Consider the following 17,866-nt stretch of genomic DNA (forward strand, 5'->3'; position numbering starts at 1 on the left):
GCTGTGTGTTGCGCTGGAGGTGGACCCTTGGCCTGGTGTAGGATTGGTATGGCCCTCTGGTCGGACCCAGAGAGCGCCTGCCATCAGGAGGCAGAGCACACAAGGAGACAGAGCTGGAGCTTCACCAATAACAGTCCGGGGTTTCTGCAGGTTGAGCCCTTGGGTAGCTGGACGCCTGGACTTAGGTGGGCCTCCGGTGGTCTCCTGGAGAGGTGTCGGAGAGGAGTGCCCACCATGAGCAAGGGTGCGCGACTGATGCAGAGTGAGTGGACTAGACCAGAACCGGAAGCTCTGGAGACCTTGGGAAGGCAACAGTTCAGAGAGTCCTCCGGATGAGACAGGCAGCTCCTGCAGGTCCAGCCACGTGGAGGCCATGTTTGTTATCCAAGTCCATAGGCCTGAAGGTCATTGGGGGCCGGAAGAGAGTGTCTGAGTGAAGTGCAAGGTTCAAAGCCAGAATATCAGTCCAAGAGAGGTCAGCCAAAGCGGGGGTCAATACCAGAGTCAGTCCGTGCGTAGTTGTGGCAAGCGAGGGTCGGTTCCAGACAGCATGCAGAAGAATGGTCAGGCAGGCAGTGGTCAGTTCCAGGTGGCAGGCAGAAGATTGGTCAGGCAGGCAGAGGTCAGTACCAAGAGTGTCAGTCCAGATAGGTGCTACCTGAGAAGGACACTGGAACAGGAGACGCTGGAACAGGAGACACTGGAACACGTAGGCAAACACACTACACCAACGGTGTCGACCCAGTTGCCAAGGCAGGGATTAGGGGTTTGAGTCCTGCCTTATATATGGAAGGCCGATGACATCATCGGGGTGTTCCTCCCGAAGGTTTCCTGCGCTGGGCCTTTTAAGTATAGTGAGGTCGGCTGCACGCGCGCCTGGGGCGGGGCCGAGCCGGCTGAGGACGCGAAGCCCGACGGGAGCTCCGCTGTGAGGCCTGTAGAGACTGGGACGCCAAGGGAGGCCACAGTGAGCGACAGGGAAGCCAGGGGTTAGCAGCAGCGGGTAAGCCTGCGCTAGTGGACGGTAATGCCAGGTGAGCAGGACCGGTCGTGGCACCAACGTGGCCGGGACGCACAACATCATGTAGTCTGAAGATATGGTGGAAAAATAATCGTGCTAGTTCTGGAGCAGATGGTAGGCCCAGTAGAGGTACAAAATGGGCCATTTTTGAGAAACGGTCTATGGTGACCCATATTACGGTATGACCCTTAGAAGGTGGCAAATCCACGATGAAATCCGTAGACAAGTGAGTCCATGGTTCTTCAGGTGCTGAAAGTGGTTGTAAAAGACCCCAAGGTCTCCCGACTGGGAGTTTTTGCTGTGCGCATTGGAGACCAAAGTAGGCCACCAGAAGAACCGCTGGAGCAGTGCCACGGTTCGTGCTCGTCCTGGGTGGCTGGCAAATTTAGAATCATGCGCCCAGCAGAGAACTCTCTCTCTCTGAGCCGTTGGGGCACAACCGTCTTTCCAGCAGGAACTGGATGAGTGGCAGACAAACAAATACAAGCCGGATTGATTATATGAGTTGGCTCTTCCAGAGTATCTTCGGGCTCGAAGGATCGTGATAGGGCATCTGCCCGGAGGTTCTTGTCGGCTGGGCGATAACGAAGTTCGAAGTCGAATCTGGAGAACAGGGCCCATCGAGCTTGATGGACATTGAGGTGTTGTGCTTGACTCAAATGTTCCAGATTCGTATGATCGGTGAACACAGTAAATTTGTGTTGTGAGCCACTCTTCGAGAGCCAATTTTATGGCAAGCAGCTTACAATCCCCGATGCTGTAATTTTGCTCTGCAGATGAATTTTCGGGAGTAAAAGAAACAAGGAACTACAGTACCAGAGGCGGTACGTTGACTCAGGACAGCCCCAGCCCCAATGGTGGAGGCGTCAACTTCAACTAAAAACGGGCGAGTCGGGACAGGATGGTGCAGACAAGATCCTTTCTGGAAGGTTTCCTTCAGACAATGAAAAGCAGCAATGGCCTCAGGCAGCCAATTTCGTGTATCTTGGCCTTTCCGGGTCAAGGCGGTCAATGGAGCAGCCAGGGTAGAATAGTGTGGAATGAAGTAACGATAGTAGTTGAAGAATCCTAAGAAGCGCTGGAGCGCTTTGAGGCCCACTGGCTGTGGCCAATCCCGGATTCCCTTTAATTTGGCTGGGTCCATAGAGAAGCCTTGCCGAGAGATTTTATAACCCAGGACGGGTAAACTGGATCTCTCAAATAGGCATTTATCCAACTTCGCAAACAGATGGTTTTCACGAAGGCGTTGGAGAACAATTCGGACGTTGGCACAATGAGTATCAAGGTCTTTGGAAATGTTGCATTCGTGCCTATTCTCGCCCTCGCTCAACCTTCTCTACCTTGGTGGCGACTCCCTTCAGTTCTGACAGACAGATGCTGCCGCAGCTTCTCCCTGCCTCTTCATCCCGGAATCCCCGGGCTGGCTTGATGCTACGGATCCGCCATGTTCCTGATGACGTAAGGGTGCACGCGCGTGCTCCAGACTTTGTACCAGCAAGGGCGCGAACCTCGGGGGCATCTCCCCGTAGTGACATCATCCATTTTCAATTTAAAAGGTCTTTGTTTGCTACCTCGAACGAGTTAGCAAGGAACTCCAACGGGACTTGCTTCGGCAGTCCACACTACTTGCAACAAATATCCGAGTCATCAAGGGGAAACCTTTCTCCACTGCTCAGCCTTTTCAAACTTACCAGGAGTACCCGCTCCTCGGGGGCTCCGTTCTCTTTCTTCTTGATTTCAGCATGCTAAGATGGAATCCGGTACTCGCTCCTCGAGGGCCTACGTCCCTGAAGACTCAGAAGACTCCTCACTGCCTGGAAGCGATCGCAGAAGTGAACACTGTGAGTTCTATTGCAGATAGGAATCGGTACTCGCTCCACGAGGGCCTATGATCCTAATCTCTGAAGACTCCCTTCTGTCTAAGACATTATCACAGGTACGGAGATCATGAGTTATTATTGCAGATTGCAGATAGGAACCAGTACTCGCTCCACGAGGGCCCATGTTCCTAAACTCCTTTACAGACTCTCTTCTATTCTAGAAGCCATTCCATACACAGCTATTGTGAGTTCTTATTACAGACTGCCTAAAGGAACCAATGCTCGCCTTCGGCTCCTGTTCCTGAATGTACTGAAGACTCTCTGTTGCATAGGAGACCTTTACAGATATCTACAATTGTGAGTGTACCATCTTCTACTGGTTATGTATCCAGCATACCCTGTCTACTCACTACTTATAGCCTCTCTCTACAGCTCAGCAACCTAGAGATTATAATTCCAGTATCAGAAGGACTTCAGCCCTGTTGGGCACATTGACTCACTACTGCCACCTCTGGTGGTTCAACTTCCAGCCTAATAAAGAACTATCTGTGTTTGTTTCATATTCCACCTAGCTGGTGGTCCCTCTCAGGATCTCCTCCTGAGGGCGCTGTCATCTGCCATCGGCCCAGGGATTCACCATTTCCTCTAAGTGGTTATTCCTTACACTACTAGCAGTATCATACAGACTGTCACTCCGTGGGAGCCAACCACTACAGACCACTAACCCTGCTTACGGAGTATTATATATTGCTAGCTCCTTCCCATGGAGGAACAGCATTGAACAGATTGTTAACTCCATAGCAGACTGGTACAGATTGCTATCTCCTTGGCGGACCTATTACAGTTTTCTAATTCCTTAGCAGATATCTAACAGATTACTAACTCCTACCCTCTGGAGGAGCAACTCTGTATCAGATCGCTAACTCCTCTTTCTATGGGAATTGCCAGCAGCCTTATGTATAACAGATTGCTACTCCGTAGCGGAGGCGTGATAGATTGTTATCTCTGTAGCGTAGTACAATAGCTAACTCCACCCTCCTGGCAGGGTGATCTCTAACAGATTGCTAACTCCGCCCTCCTGGTGGGCGCATCACTAACAGATTGCTAACTCCACCCTCCTGGCGGGGTGAGCGATAACAGATTGCTAACTCCTTAGCAAGATCCGTAATAGGAAAAGATGAGGATATCATCCAGATAGGCCAAAACTTTGGTGTACAGTAAGTCTCTGAAGATTTCGTTCATCATTTGTTGGAATACTGCGGGCACGTTATAGAGGCCAAAGGGCATCACTAAGTATTCATAGTGCCCATCTCAGGTGTTAAAGGCAGTTTTCCAAATGTCATCAGGATGGATTCTCACCAAGTTATACGCTCCACGTTAATGCCAGCTTTGTGAATATGGAGGCATCCTGGAGATGGTCAAATAATTTGAAAATCAATGGCAAGGGGTATTTATCCTTACGAGTGATGGCATTTAGGCTGCGGTAGTCAATACACGGCCTAAGTGACCCTTCCTTCTTGGTCACAAAAAAGAATCGCGCCCTTGCTGGTACTTCAATCAGAGCGCGCGCGCACGCCCTAAGTCTTCAGGCAACATGATGGATCTGCAATGTCGAGCCGGTCCGGGGACGCCGGAGGGAGATGGCATGGAGACGCCGCGGCAGTAACCGTCCATTAGACCCGGAGGGAGTTGCCACAGAGGTAAAGAGGGCGGAGTGAGGACGTTGAGCAGCAATGGTCGCAACATCAGGCCAGAGAGTTTCCTGGACAAATGGGACATGAAGACAGGCGGTGTCCTGCAGCTCCACAGTACAAGCACAGACCCGAATGCCTCTGCCTAAGGTGCTACTCTGGGGTGAGGCGTCCACGTCCCAGCTGCATGGGTTCCTCAAGCTTAGTAGACGGTGGAATTCCGCTGGTTGCAGGGCTCACCACGATGGAGAGCGAGAACATTCTGCAGCGCGGCGCCGGAATACCTGGGTTTCCGGTGGTGCTCCTGGAGGTGATGGTCTATGCGACCCGCAAGGTCAATGAGATCCTCGAGAGAGGAGGGTAGTTCGCGGGCTGCAAGCTCATCTTTGAGTTGGAGCAACAGGCCATCTAGGTAAATGGCTTGGAGACAGTCCTCCTGCCAGCCCAACTCCGTAGTGAGGGTCCGGAATTCTGTAGTATATTCATTGAGTGCTCGGTGATCTTGCCGCAAATGCAGAAGATTCGAACTAGCTGTAGTCACAAAGCATGATAGTTCCTGGAGAAGAGAATCCGCACGCTTCCATAAGGGAGAAGCCCATGCTAAAGCCTTGCCCTCTAGACGTGACAAGATGAAGGTCACCTTCTTGAAGTCCTCTTGGAAGACGGAGGGTTGCAGAGCGAACTGCATGTAGCATTGGTTGATGAAGCCTCTGCAGAGCTTCGGATCCCCATTGAAGTGGGGTGGAGCGGGCAGGGTGAGCAGAGCTCTGGCTGAGGTAACCGGTACCTGAGAACTGAGTGGTGCGGTTATGGAAGCTGCGGAACCAGAATGAGAGTCCAAATGGGTGTTGAGTCGTTCAATGGAGATAGCCAACACCTCCAAGAACCGCTGCTGTTCCTGGATCTTCAAGGCCAGGCCCAGGTTGGCCTGGAGAGCGGAAGGCTCCGTCAGGTCCATGGCCTTGGCAGTCTGTTGTGGAGATGAACCCATGGCGCGAGGTGGAGTTGGCGCTACCCATGGGGAAAGCCTCCATGGGTTTCCACCATCGGGAGGCGGGGCCAAATGGGAAGCAGAGGCCGACTGGAGCTTCGCCAATACCAGCCCTCGTTCCCCGCAGGTTGAGCCCTTGGGTACTGGGGCTGGCTGGTCTTAGGCGGGCCTCTGCATGGTTGATCTCGGAGAGAATGTCCAAAGCAGGGAGCCAGGCTGCGGCGAAGACACAGAGTCTGAAGGAGCAAGGTTGAAGACAAGGCCAGGTTCCAGAAGCCCGGACTTGCGAGTAGGCAGGTGCCTAAGAAAGGCCAAGTCCAAGGCAGTCAGCTGGAGATAAGATCAGGTTCAAGTGAAGTCAGGGCAGGCAGCTGGAGACAAGGTCAGGTTCAAGCAAGGGTCAAAAGCCAAGGAATCCATCCAGAGCGTGGTCAGGTTCAAGCGAGGGTCAAAAGCCAAGGAATCCATCCAGAGCGTGGTCAGGAACAAGCGAGGGTCAAAGCCAAGGAATCCATCCAGAGCATGGTCAGGAACAAGTGAGAGTCAAAGCCAAGGAATCTGTCCAGAGCGTGGTCAGGAACAGGAAGCTGGAACTGGAGCACAAGGACTGGAACGGGAACACGAACACTGGAACAGGATCAGACACTGGAACAAGAACACGAACAAGAAGCAACTAAGCACATGACAGGAAACATGGAGACCTGTTGCCAAGGCAAAGACTGAATGGCGGAGCCTGCCTTAAATAGGCTGAGAGATATCATCATCCGGTGCCGCGGGAAGGTTTCCCGCCACGCCCCTTTAAAGTCATCGAAGGTGCATGCGCACGCGCCTAAGGTGGGCCGGCTGGAACTAGGAGATGGCGGCGTCTCCCTTCGACACACATGGGGAGACCCGACCGGGACTGGAGGAGGCCGCAGAGCTGCCAGAGAAGCCTGAGAGCGTAGCAGGAGCACAAGCACGTAGTCGACTACCTACCGCTGCCAAGGAGGAAGGGCCAGGTCCAGAACCCGGAAGTTGGGGGGTGAGTGGAGCCGGCTGCGGGCCTGCTGCGACCGGGAAATGCAACACGTACAGCCCACACAGGGCAGAGAAAACATCAATGCAGAATTCCTGTCCAGATAGGTGTCCCTGGCAAAGGCAGGCACTCACCCGAATAAGGATGAGCTGAGGAGGGGGATATGTGAGAGGGTATACAGGAAACTCCCTCAAACCATCTTAAGAGACTGGCCACAGCTATCTGGCTTGGTCCTCTTTAAGGATCAGCCCCGCAAGGGATTCTGGGTGAAGGGAGGATGCTCTTCTTACCCTATTATAAGGAGTCAGGGCCCAGAAGTATTAGAGAGGCCCTGGGGAGCAGGCAGGAACCAAATGTATGAGAAGACTTGCAGTGTTTAATGTTTGAGTGCTACCAGAACTGCAAGGTGAGCTGCATTATTTTTTATTTTGCCTTTTCCCTGTAAATAACATTGCATCTAAGGAAGCAGCCAGAGTCTGCCTCCTTTATCCCACTGACTTTTTCCCAAGCCAGAACTGCCCCAAGTTACCACAGGACCATCTTCCTTTATATACAAGTGTAGGACAAGGGAGAGGTCCATGTGGTGGAGGCAGCTGGCTCACAGGCTGATACAGTACAGTGCGCTCCAACGGAGCGCACTGTTAGCCTGTTTTCCCTTACCCCTTATTCAGTAAGGGGCGGAAAACGCGCGTCCAACCCGCGGCACCTAATAGCGCCCTCAACATGCAAATGCATGTTGATGGTCCTATTAGGTATTCCCGCGTGATACAGAAAGTAAAATGTGCAGCCAAGCCGCACATTTTACTTTAAGAAATTAGTGCCTACCCAAAGGTAGGCGCTAGTTTCTGCCGGCACTGGGAAAGTGCACAGAAAAGCAGTAAAAACTGCATTTCTGTGCATCCTCTGAATTAATATCATGGCGATATTAAGTCGGAGGTCCCGAAGGGTGTAAAAAATAAAAATAAAAAAATAAAAAAATTTAAATTGGGCCGGCGGCTGTTGGGCCGAAAACCGGATGCTCAATTTTGCCAGCGCTGGTTTCCGAGCCCATGGCTGTCAGCGGGCTCGAGAACCGATGCTGGCAAAATTGAGCATTGGCTGTCAAACCCACTGACAGCCGCCGCTCCGGGTCAAAAGGAGGCACTAGGGATGCGCTAGTGTTCCTAGCGCCTCCTTTTGCCCGTTTCTACCGCACCACCTAATTTACATACTGAATCGCGCGCACCAGCAAGTGGCCGGTGCGCACGCCGGTAGAGCGGGCGTTCGTCCGCTCTCCCGCGTTTTTACTGAATCAGCCTGTCGGTTAGTAAACCTTGACTGCTGCATGTGACTGCCAGATCTCCTCCAACATTCAAAATAAGTCACATCCAGTGTTCAGTGCCCACTCTCCCAGTTTAATTCATGACTGCACATTTTCTCAGAAAGGAGCTCCTCCATGTTAAGAGCTGGAGTCTCTTGTTTGTGTGAAGTACTGAGAGCAGAGATCAGATGCTGACCTGGATTATCAGACAGTGGTGATTTTTCCACTGATCAGGTCTGAAGGCACACCAGTGTGCCATGGCACCCCGATTGGGAAACACTGACAAGTCAATGCAGTAATCTGTGCATTAACTTTTGATGGATTTCAGCATATGGTTTTAATGCACAGATTACATTTTTTTTTTAAACTCTCAGTGCACTAAGCTCATGTTATGCTAATTCATCAGCGGGTAAAAAAAGCGTGTTGACTACAAAATGTGCAATTAGTATTGGCTGAACACACATTTTAACTCGGGAAGGGAAGGAGGGCAAGTGAACAGGCTTTCTCCCCCAGCCAGGATTCTGACGGCAGCAGCAGTTTACATGTTGGATAGATGGAGGAGTACTCGCCACCAGATAGTTGCATAACCGCCCCCACTTATGGACTTATCCGGCTATCTGGCCATAGTTAGCCGCTGGCACTTAGACAGATAAGTCAGGATTTGAAAAACTTTTGTTTTCGCCCGTTCCTTGGTTTTAAGTACCAGCCCAGCAAAGCTGGAAACTTTATTCCACCTCTGACCAGGAGTAAAGTTTCCAGAGTTGACAAAACCAGGGTTGGGGCTGGCACACCTCTCTCTGCATCGAGGAGTACTGCTTAATGACCTCGTCTGAATGGGTTTTCCACGTGAAGGTGCTAAAAGTAGTCAGAGTTTAGAATGCACATTTTGTGAGTGTAAAACTCCTTGGTGTGTAAAGGTAAAGGTAAAGCTGTGCATTCAGGTGACCGCACCTTCTGCCATTGGCCTGCGAATTAGCACCTCTCCCTGCTCTTACTGAAATCTAATAGTAATAATATCAGTGTAGCTCAGTAAGAGCATTAGAATCTTTCCAGAGTAGACTGCACATAATATAGCAAGACAGCGTATGCATGTATCTTTTATCCTTACTATTAACACCTTTTTGAACTAGGGCCAGATACTGTATCTTAAACTAGTGGAAGTTGAGCTTAAAAGACAGCTCAGTTATGGCCTTCTGCAGAATAATAGGCTTGGAGTTAGTGAGGCGCCAGGGCAGGCTGTATATCTGGCTGACCTTTGAGGTGAGATGACCCAAGCTCAGCAGGGACCTGGTCAGGGCTCAGTGGGAGCACCAGGTGCGACCGGCAGGGGCTCGGCAGGGGGCGTCCTTCCCTGGGAGCAGTGCTATGCCTTAGCCACAGCTTGGTGCCAGGAGCAGTGAGGCGCTGCAGCTCTTATCACCTTTACCTGACTCTCCTTCCTAATTATCCCAGCACCCAGAACGGTCTGGTCTCAGAAAAAAAAGCTGGAATGAATCCTTTTGTTCCCAGCAAGCTCCAGCAGGTCTGCCTGAAAAGGCCACGTTTAGATCGGATACAATAAACCTTCACATCTACATCCTCCTGCTAGAAAGAGGAGGCCCTGAACATAAGCTGCTACGTCTGCCCCTACAGCATCCTGGAGAAATACTTTTCAATAGTAATTACTCGCGTAGCTGTTCATCCTAAATGATCTGAATGCCTGCTCTTAGTTTTTTTTTTGTTTTTTTTTTAAGAGGTAAAAATCACAATGATAGGAGGCAGTGTGGATCTATTCTAGACTGGTAACAGAATAAAAGACAGAAAACAGAGGATAGCACTAAATGGTCAGTTTTCCAAATGGAGAAAGGTCATTGGAGGAGTGCCTCAGGGGCCTATATCGGGACCTGTGCTATTTAGCATATTCATAACTGATCTGGAGAAAGGAGCAAAGAGTGAGGTAATCACATTTGTAGATGATACAGATTTGTTTTGAGTTGTTAAAACAGGATTGTGAGGAACTGCAGAGGGACCTTGAGAGACTACTGGGCATCTGAATGGCAGATGCAATATAACGTGGACAAATGCACGAAGGGAAAAATAATCCCAACTACAGGTACACGAGATTGGGTTCTGTGTGAGCAGTCACCACCCAGGAAAAGGACCTTGGAGTCCTTGCGGAAAATACCTTGAAATCTTCATGTGTGGCAGGCAGTCAAAAAGGCAAATCGAATGTTATTTGGAAAGGAATAGAGAACAAAAGTGAGAATATCATAATGCCTTTGTATAGATCCATGGTGCAACTGCATCTTGAGTATTTCTTGCTGTTCGGGTCACCCCCCATCTCAAAAAAGACAGCGGACAGAGAAGGGGTGACAAAAATGATAAAGGGGATGGAAAAGCTTCCTTATAGATAAACGCTAAACAGATTAGGGCTCTTTAGCTTGAAGCAGAGACAACTGAGAGGGGATTGAGATTAATAAAATCATGAGTGGGGTGGAATGGATAAATAGGAAATGGTTCTTTACTTGCCAAGAAACTAGCAACCACTGCCATTACGATGTTTTGTTTTATTTTTTGAGACATTGAAATTTGTGTTTATTATGTTACAGAAGAATAATAACGGGACTGAAATGAAAGGAAATTAAAGTATACGTGGATTTTGAAATGTTTTGGCTCTGGCCCCTGAAACAGCAGCTTTGCGAAACATGGTACCGTGTTGGGCATGATTAAGGGAAAGTAGTGCACTTTTTAAAAAAAATCTTTTTAAATGCTTTAAAAAATTCTCAAAAAATTGGACCTATGATTAAAACTGCACCCCGTTAAGCTATTGATGGAGCATAATTAATGCTCTAAAAGACATCCGTAGTTGGGGTTTATATGATGGTCCCATAGAATAAAATACTATTTAAATGTTATTTTTGATGAATACGTGTTTTGTTTAAAATTTACTGGTTCGTATCATCTTCTAAGGCTTTTTTTCATATCAAGAAACTAGGAACCGGCATATTTAAAACATATTGTAGGACATATTCTCTCACTCAGTGCACAATCCAGCTATGGAATCTGTTGCCAGAGGATGTGGTTGAGGCCACCCTCAGAAGAGGATCGGACACTTTGCTGAAGGAAAAATCCATGAACAGTTATTAGCCAGGTAGACTTGGGGAAAGCCAGCACTTATCCCTGGGCACGAAATGAATATCTATTTGGGAACGGCAGGGTACTTGTGACGTGGTCTGGCCACTGTTTGAGACAGGATGCTGGGGATCCATGGACCTTGATCTGACCCAGCATGGCATTTCTTATATGTTTGTGAGATGAATAGCAGGCAAACTCACCATGCAATTTATACATCTCATCAGTCAGGATGAGAATTATTCCAGGTACTGTAGCTTTCTTATGGGTCAATTGTCTAGTTTGTGTTCAGGTAATTAACAGCCACAGAAGTAAAAAAAATACTGCAAACACACACAAAGGACACATCTAGTGAACAGCAAATAAATGATATGATACCCTTGTATCTAATATCTCCTAGTGCCTGGTTTTTTTTCACCTTGTGAAAATCTAGGTTAGACGATCAGATTTGATTTTCGTATTTGACAGTTTCATTTGCTGCCTGCATAAGCGAAAACAGATGCCACTAGATTAAATATACATGAACTACTGAGTAGCTAAAGCTCCCGCACTCTTTCACACAAAAAAGATTATATACAATTTTAGCCTATTCAGCCGGTGACAACAAAATATTCATCAATTATTTACACCTCAGTTAGTCTGCTGGAAAGAAAGAAAGGGGAAAAAAAAAACCCAACTCCACGCCCTGGTAAGCCTTCTTTTGAGGGGGACCTGAAATTCTTCCAGGCAATGCTAAAGAATGATCAGTCATGGATGCATGGAGAATGTCAAGCACCTCGATGAGCAGCCCGAGAGAAAGACAAGGGTCTTTATTCATACTGTCGGGTAATGTACCGGATCGGTCATACTCATGTCAGGGGCAAGGGAGATTGTGGGATGGCGCTAGGAAAGACACGGGGTATTGGATGAGGGTCGCAGACTCCTCCAGGGTGGGGATGGGGAAGGGGTGGAATCAAGGGTCCGGGACTGGGGGCGGGGGTGCATAGGGCTCTGCCTGAGGACTCCTCCTTCCTGACGTTTAAGGCTCGAAGCAGCAGGACCCCTCAAGGGACCCACGCGTGACATAGAAAACTTGGCTATGGATTTTTTTTTCTTCTAGTTTATTTCATTTGTTCCTGTGTGGTTTATTTCCTGTTGATGTTTTTAATTGACAGTCGGACTGAGAACTACAGTGCCCTCGGCATAATGTCTTGGCTGTGCAGTGGGGGAAGTGGGAGTTTTTTGGTGGCGCCCGGTACTTCTCTGAAGATGCTTAAACTTTGGGGAATGATTTTCTTTTGACTAATTTGATTTTGTGGGTCTCTTAAAAACGAATGTTTAAAAATAGTCAGCGTTCTCATTTGCAAAGAGTAGTAAAAGAGCCAGGGTTATACCAATATATGTTGTGGTTTTGTGTTTTTAAGTACTTTATAAATGATCTGTAACATTAGAGAGGTGCAGCACAGGGTTGAATTGTCGGGGTGACGTGTGCTTTGGCATTTATTTTTGTTTTGTTTTGTTTTTCCTTTTATTTTATGTTATTTTCACATTTTTTTCTTTTTATTTAAAATGAAAAAACCCAAATGAAATTGAAATAAAAAAAAGCACAATGCAAAACAAAAGTAAACTAAATGTTTTCTTTACAGCCAGAAAAAAACGCCACATTCCTGGATCTTTCACAGTTCTCCTCCCCATCTCTGGACCCTTTTATCTTACAGTTGAAAATTTCTTCACAGGGCAGGGATGATCCTTGGTGGGTCCGCCCCACCGCTACTGCTATTGGTGCTGGCAGACCAAGGATAGCAGCATTGTTAATTTTTGCCATACAGAATTCTGTCAGCCATGTTCAAACTGGCACCATTTTGTATGTCAAGAATTAAGAACTCAGAAAGACCTACCAAAGTCCCTTCCTTTCCTCAGCTGTCCTGCAAATAAAATCAGTCAGCCTCTTTCCTGGGAAATCTGTTTTCTATGTCTACACCAGAACCATTAAGTGATATGGCTAAAGTTATTTGTATGACTTTACTTTGATAACTTTAGCCAAATATATTCACTGTCAATTTGTCATGCTTAATATTTGACTAAAGTTATCCCTGTAACTCTACCCAAATAATTTTGCCACTCACTGGCCTACTAAATATGGACTTCTTACTTACTATTCTCTTCCTAGTACAAAGCAATATTTTTCCCCACACTGACAAGCAATTCTTTCTGATGTTATATAACAGATCTAACTATTTCTTTTAATTTTGGTTCTGGTTAATTTTGGGCTTATTTGTGAGAATCCATTATTTGACTCCCATTTGCGAAGCTCATTGGTTACCTGTAAGTTAATGGAGTGATACTTTCATGGTATTTAAAATCACTGATTACTGGACCTTAAATCATTTTAACTAGCACACTGTGGGGTAGATAATCCAACTATCCATGGTCTGAGCAAAGCCCACAGGGAGTTTTTACTCAGAGTTTGCTGAAATAATCAAAGAAAAAACTATGTGGGTAGTTGATTATTGCCCCTAGAAAAAAATACCTGCATAAATTTGCACCTGCATTTTCATGCCAATTCCATAAAAGGTGCGGGAGAGCTAGCGTTCCAAGTTGAGCGCCCGATCTCCCGATGCGCGCCCAGGCACCTTTCTTGGGCACGCTATTCTGTATTTAAATGAGGCCCGGCGCTAATAAGGAGGCGCTAGGGACAATAGCGCATTCCTAGCCCCTTCGTATTAGCGTTAAGGATGGCTGTCAGCGGGTCCAACAACCAACACTTAATTTTACCAGGCTCGGTTTTCGAACCCGCTGATAGCCATGGGTTCGGAAAATGAATGCCGGCAAAATTGAGCATCTGTTTTCAAACCCGCCGACTGGTGGGCAGATTTTTTTTTTTTTTAATGTTTTGGTTCCTCTGACTTAATATTGCTGAGATATTAAGTTGGAGGGTGAACAGAAAACTAGAATTTTCTGCTTTTCTGCACACTTTTCAGGGTCGCTTCCAACTTAACGCCTGCCATTGCAAGGCATTAATTTCTGAGAGTAAAATGCGAGGTTTGACTACACATTTTACTTTCAGTATTCCGGGTGACTAACTAACATGCATTTGCATGTGATGAGTGCTATTCGTTTTGGGGGGGGAGGGGTTGGCTGCACGTTTTCCATGTGCTATTACCCTTTACAGTATAAGGGGTAATAATAACGCGACTAAAACGCACGGCCAAACAGGAGCTAAACGGTGCGCTCGGTTGAGCACACCATTCTTTATCAGCTTGATTGTGCAGGTAAATTTTTTTAAGAAAAACTAAGCAGGTCATTTTGATTATTCAAAATGACCTGTGTTAAGTGCTTCCCCCAACCTATTCCTACCCTGGGAATGCCTCCAAAGATAAGCATGTTGCTGAAATATTGAATACTTTCACCTGCATGGAGGGGAGGCAATAATAAAAAAAAATAAAGCCTTTTGCAACTAGTAAAACAGCATTTTACCCATGCAAAAGACTTTCTTTATAATCCTCTTAATACATGAATCATTTCTCATACCCATATGCCTGAATCAAATCTGTACCATTCATCAGAACAAACATATAAACAACGTTTGCAAACATCATATTGACACTGAATCACCCATCTCAGATCCCAGCATTTTAGCATATCTCTATAACTCACTATATTCAATCTTCCCCTTTTAATGTGATGGATATTTTGTTATGTATCTCCAAGAATCTTCTAGATTAAACTTGTAGACTTCCCAATGCTACCCCTCTGCCCATTTTGCTTATCTTTTAAGGTCTATATGTTAATTTTTACAATCCCTGTAGTGTAGATCATACTCCTATATATGATCCCTACTAGGGTACTGAAGGAACTCAAAAATGAAATTTCTGATCTATTAGTTAACATTTGTAACCTATTATTAAAGTCATCCATTGTACCTGAAGACTGGAGGGTGGCCAATGTAACCCCAATATTTAAAAAGGGCTCCAGGGGCGATCCGGGAAACTATAGACCAGTGAGCCTGACTTCAGTGCCGGGAAAAATAGTGGAAACCATTCTAAAGATCAAAATCATAGTGCATATAGAAAGACGTGGTTTAATGGAACACAGTCAACATGGATTTACCCAAGGGAAGTCTTGCCTAACAAATCTGCTTCATTTTTTTTAAGAGGTTAATGAACATGTGGATAAAGGTGAACCAATAGATGTAGTGTATTTGAATTTTCAGAAGGGATTTGACAAAGTCCCTCATGAGAGGCTTTCTAAGAAAACTAAAATGTCATGGGATAGGAGGCAATGTCCTTTCGTGGATTACAAACTGGTTAAAAGACAGGAAACAGAGAGTAAGATTAAATGGTCAATTTTCTCAGTGGAAAAGGGTAAACAGTGGAATGCCTCAGGGATCTGTACTTGGGCCGGTGGTTTTCAATATATTTATGGTGAGACAGCACCTTGAATACTGTGTACAATTCTGGTCGCCGCATCTCAAAAAAGATATAATTGCGATGGAGAAGGTACAGAGAAGGGCTACCAAAATGATAAGGGGAATGGAACAGCTCCCCTATGAGGAAAGACTAAAGAGGTTAGGACTTTTCAGCTTGGAGAAGAGACGGCTGAGGGGGGGGATATGATAGAGATATTTAAATTCATGAGAGGTCTAGAACGGGTAGATGTGAATTGGTTATTTACTCTTTCGGATAGTAGAAAGACTAGGGGGCACTCCATGAAGTTAGCATGGGGCACATTTAAAACTAATCGGAGAAAGTTCTTTTTTACTCAACATACAATTAAACTCTGGAATTTGTTGCCAGAGGATGTGGTTAGTGCAGTTAGTATAGCTGTGTTTAAAAAAGGATTGGATAAGTTCTTGCAGGAGAAGTCTATTACCTGCTATTAAGTTCACTTAGAGAACAGCCACTGCCATTAGCAATGGTAACATGGAATAGACTTAGTTTTTGGGTACTTGCCAGGTTCTTATGGCCTGGATTGGCCACTGTTGGAAACAGGATGCTGGGCTTGATGGATCCTTGGTCTGACCCAGTATGGCATTTTCTTATGTTCTTATAAATGATCTGGAAAGGAATACAACGAGTGAGGTTATGAAATTTGCGGATGATACAAAATTATTCAGCGTAGTTAAATCACAAGCGGATTGTGATACATTACAGGAGGACCTTGCAAGACTGGAAGATTGGGCATCCAAATAGCAGATGAAATTTAATGTGGACAAGTGCAAGGTGTTGCATATAGGGAAAAATAAGCCTTGCTGTAATTACACGACATTAGGTTCCATATTAGGAGCTACCACCCAGGAAAAAGATCTAGGCATCATAGTGGATAATACTTTGAAATCGTTGGCTCAGTGTGCTGCAGCAGTCAAAAAAGCAAACAGAATGTTAGGAATTATTAGGAAGGGAATGGTTAATAAAACAGAAAATGTCATAATGTCTCTGAATCGCTCAATAGTGAGACCTCACCTTGAATACTGTGTACAATTCTGGTCACCACATCTCAAAAAAGATATAGTTGCGACGGAGAAGGTACAGAGAAGGGCAACCAAAATGATAAAGGGGATGGAACAGCTCCCCTATGAGGAAAGGCTGAAGAGGTTAGGGCTGTTCAGCTTGGAGAAGAGACGGCTGAGGGGGGATATGATAGAGGTCTTTAAGATCATGAGAGGTCTTGAACGAGTAGATGTGAATCAGTTATTTACACTTTCGGATAACAGAAGGACTAGAGGGCATTCCATGAAGTTAGCAAGCAGCACATTTAAGTCTAATCAAAGAAAATTCTTTTTCACTCAATGCACAATTAAGCTCTGGAATTTGTTGCCAGAGGATGTGGTTAGAGCATTTAGTGTAGCTGGGTTCAAAAAAGGTTTGGATAAGTTCTTGGAGGAGAAATCCATTAACTGCTATTAATGAAGTTTACTTAGCTAATAGCCACTGCTATTAATTGCATCAGTAGCATGGGATCTTCTTGGTGTTTGGGTACTTGCCAGGTTCTTGTGGCCTGGTTTGGCCTCTGTTGGAAACAGGATGCTGGGCTTGATGGACCCTTGGTCTGACCCAGCATGGCAATTTCTTATGTTCTTATATCATGCATTTTTAAGCTATTGGCTCCAAATTCTCAAACAAAGCTGCTGTCATTAATAAAGCTTAGTGTATCAAATTTAAAGTCTGGAGATGTGTTGACTAATAGTTGAACACAATGTTGGTATTTCATGTGCTTGCTGCATGTCCTGGCAATTCTCTGGATCTTTTACACTTTGCAAACAAACCAGTAGAACCTTTTCCTTGTTTTTACAGTTAAATTCATGTAGATGGTAGTTCTTCTCCATTCCTAACTCAGATTCACCAACAGACACAGATGAATCATGTCATCGTGTGTACACATGATCTGTTTTCTATAAGACATTTCTTTATTGATTTTAGCCATTTTATAACAAAGGATAAAGCAATAAAAACAGAACAAAACAGTAAAGATACAGTTCCGGCCCTAAGATCACTGTTGTGTTCCGCGGACCGCCGCAACCGCGTCCCCTACCTGACTTGGACTGGCGGGCCGCCGCAGCAGCGTCAGGGGGGTCGCGGGAGGCTGAGGTCGGGGGTCCCCGCATGCCAGCGCTAGTGTCCGCGATGGTCGTCTGACCTGGGAGCCGTCCCTGCTCCCTCCTCACGGCGTCAGGCGGCTTCCCCCGTGGGCCAAGAATCCAAGGTGGCCGCCACCATCTTTAGGCGCGAGGCCGCGCCTCCTCATTAGAATTAAAGGGACCTGATCCCTTTAACCACCTGCAGCTGTTCCCAATGAGCCAGAGCAGAGGAAGTATAAAAGGAGGCTTCCTCTGCTCATTTCTTGACTTGGCAACTTTTGGGTTAGTCGAGTCTGCTTGCTTCGGTGAGTCTTCTTGTGTTTCGGACCCTTGCTTCTGGTTTCCTGGTTCCTGACTTCGG

The 17,866-nt window shown here is 46.5% G+C and overlaps 1 protein-coding gene across 2 annotated transcripts in view; it reads right to left on the reverse strand.

Annotated features, from left to right (window-relative positions):
• The window catches only part of ZNF639 (zinc finger protein 639), a 43,112-nt gene extending 25,461 nt beyond the window's left edge, over window positions 1-17,651 (reverse strand). Inside the window, exon 1 of one of the 2 annotated variants that reach the window (XM_029615344.1) lies at window positions 17,460-17,651. In XM_029615344.1, coding sequence (XP_029471204.1) covers window positions 17,460-17,532 — 73 coding nt within the window. In that variant the 5' untranslated portion in view covers window positions 17,533-17,651. Of the gene's footprint in view, window positions 1-15,880; window positions 15,940-17,459 lie in introns of those variants that run through there. The other variant, XM_029615348.1, reaches the window with a different exon arrangement.
• Window positions 17,652-17,866: the final 215 nt, after the last annotated feature.

This window comes from Rhinatrema bivittatum, chromosome 9 (genome assembly GCF_901001135.1).
Source record: "Rhinatrema bivittatum chromosome 9, aRhiBiv1.1, whole genome shotgun sequence".
Taxonomy (NCBI): Eukaryota; Metazoa; Chordata; class Amphibia; order Gymnophiona; family Rhinatrematidae; genus Rhinatrema; species Rhinatrema bivittatum.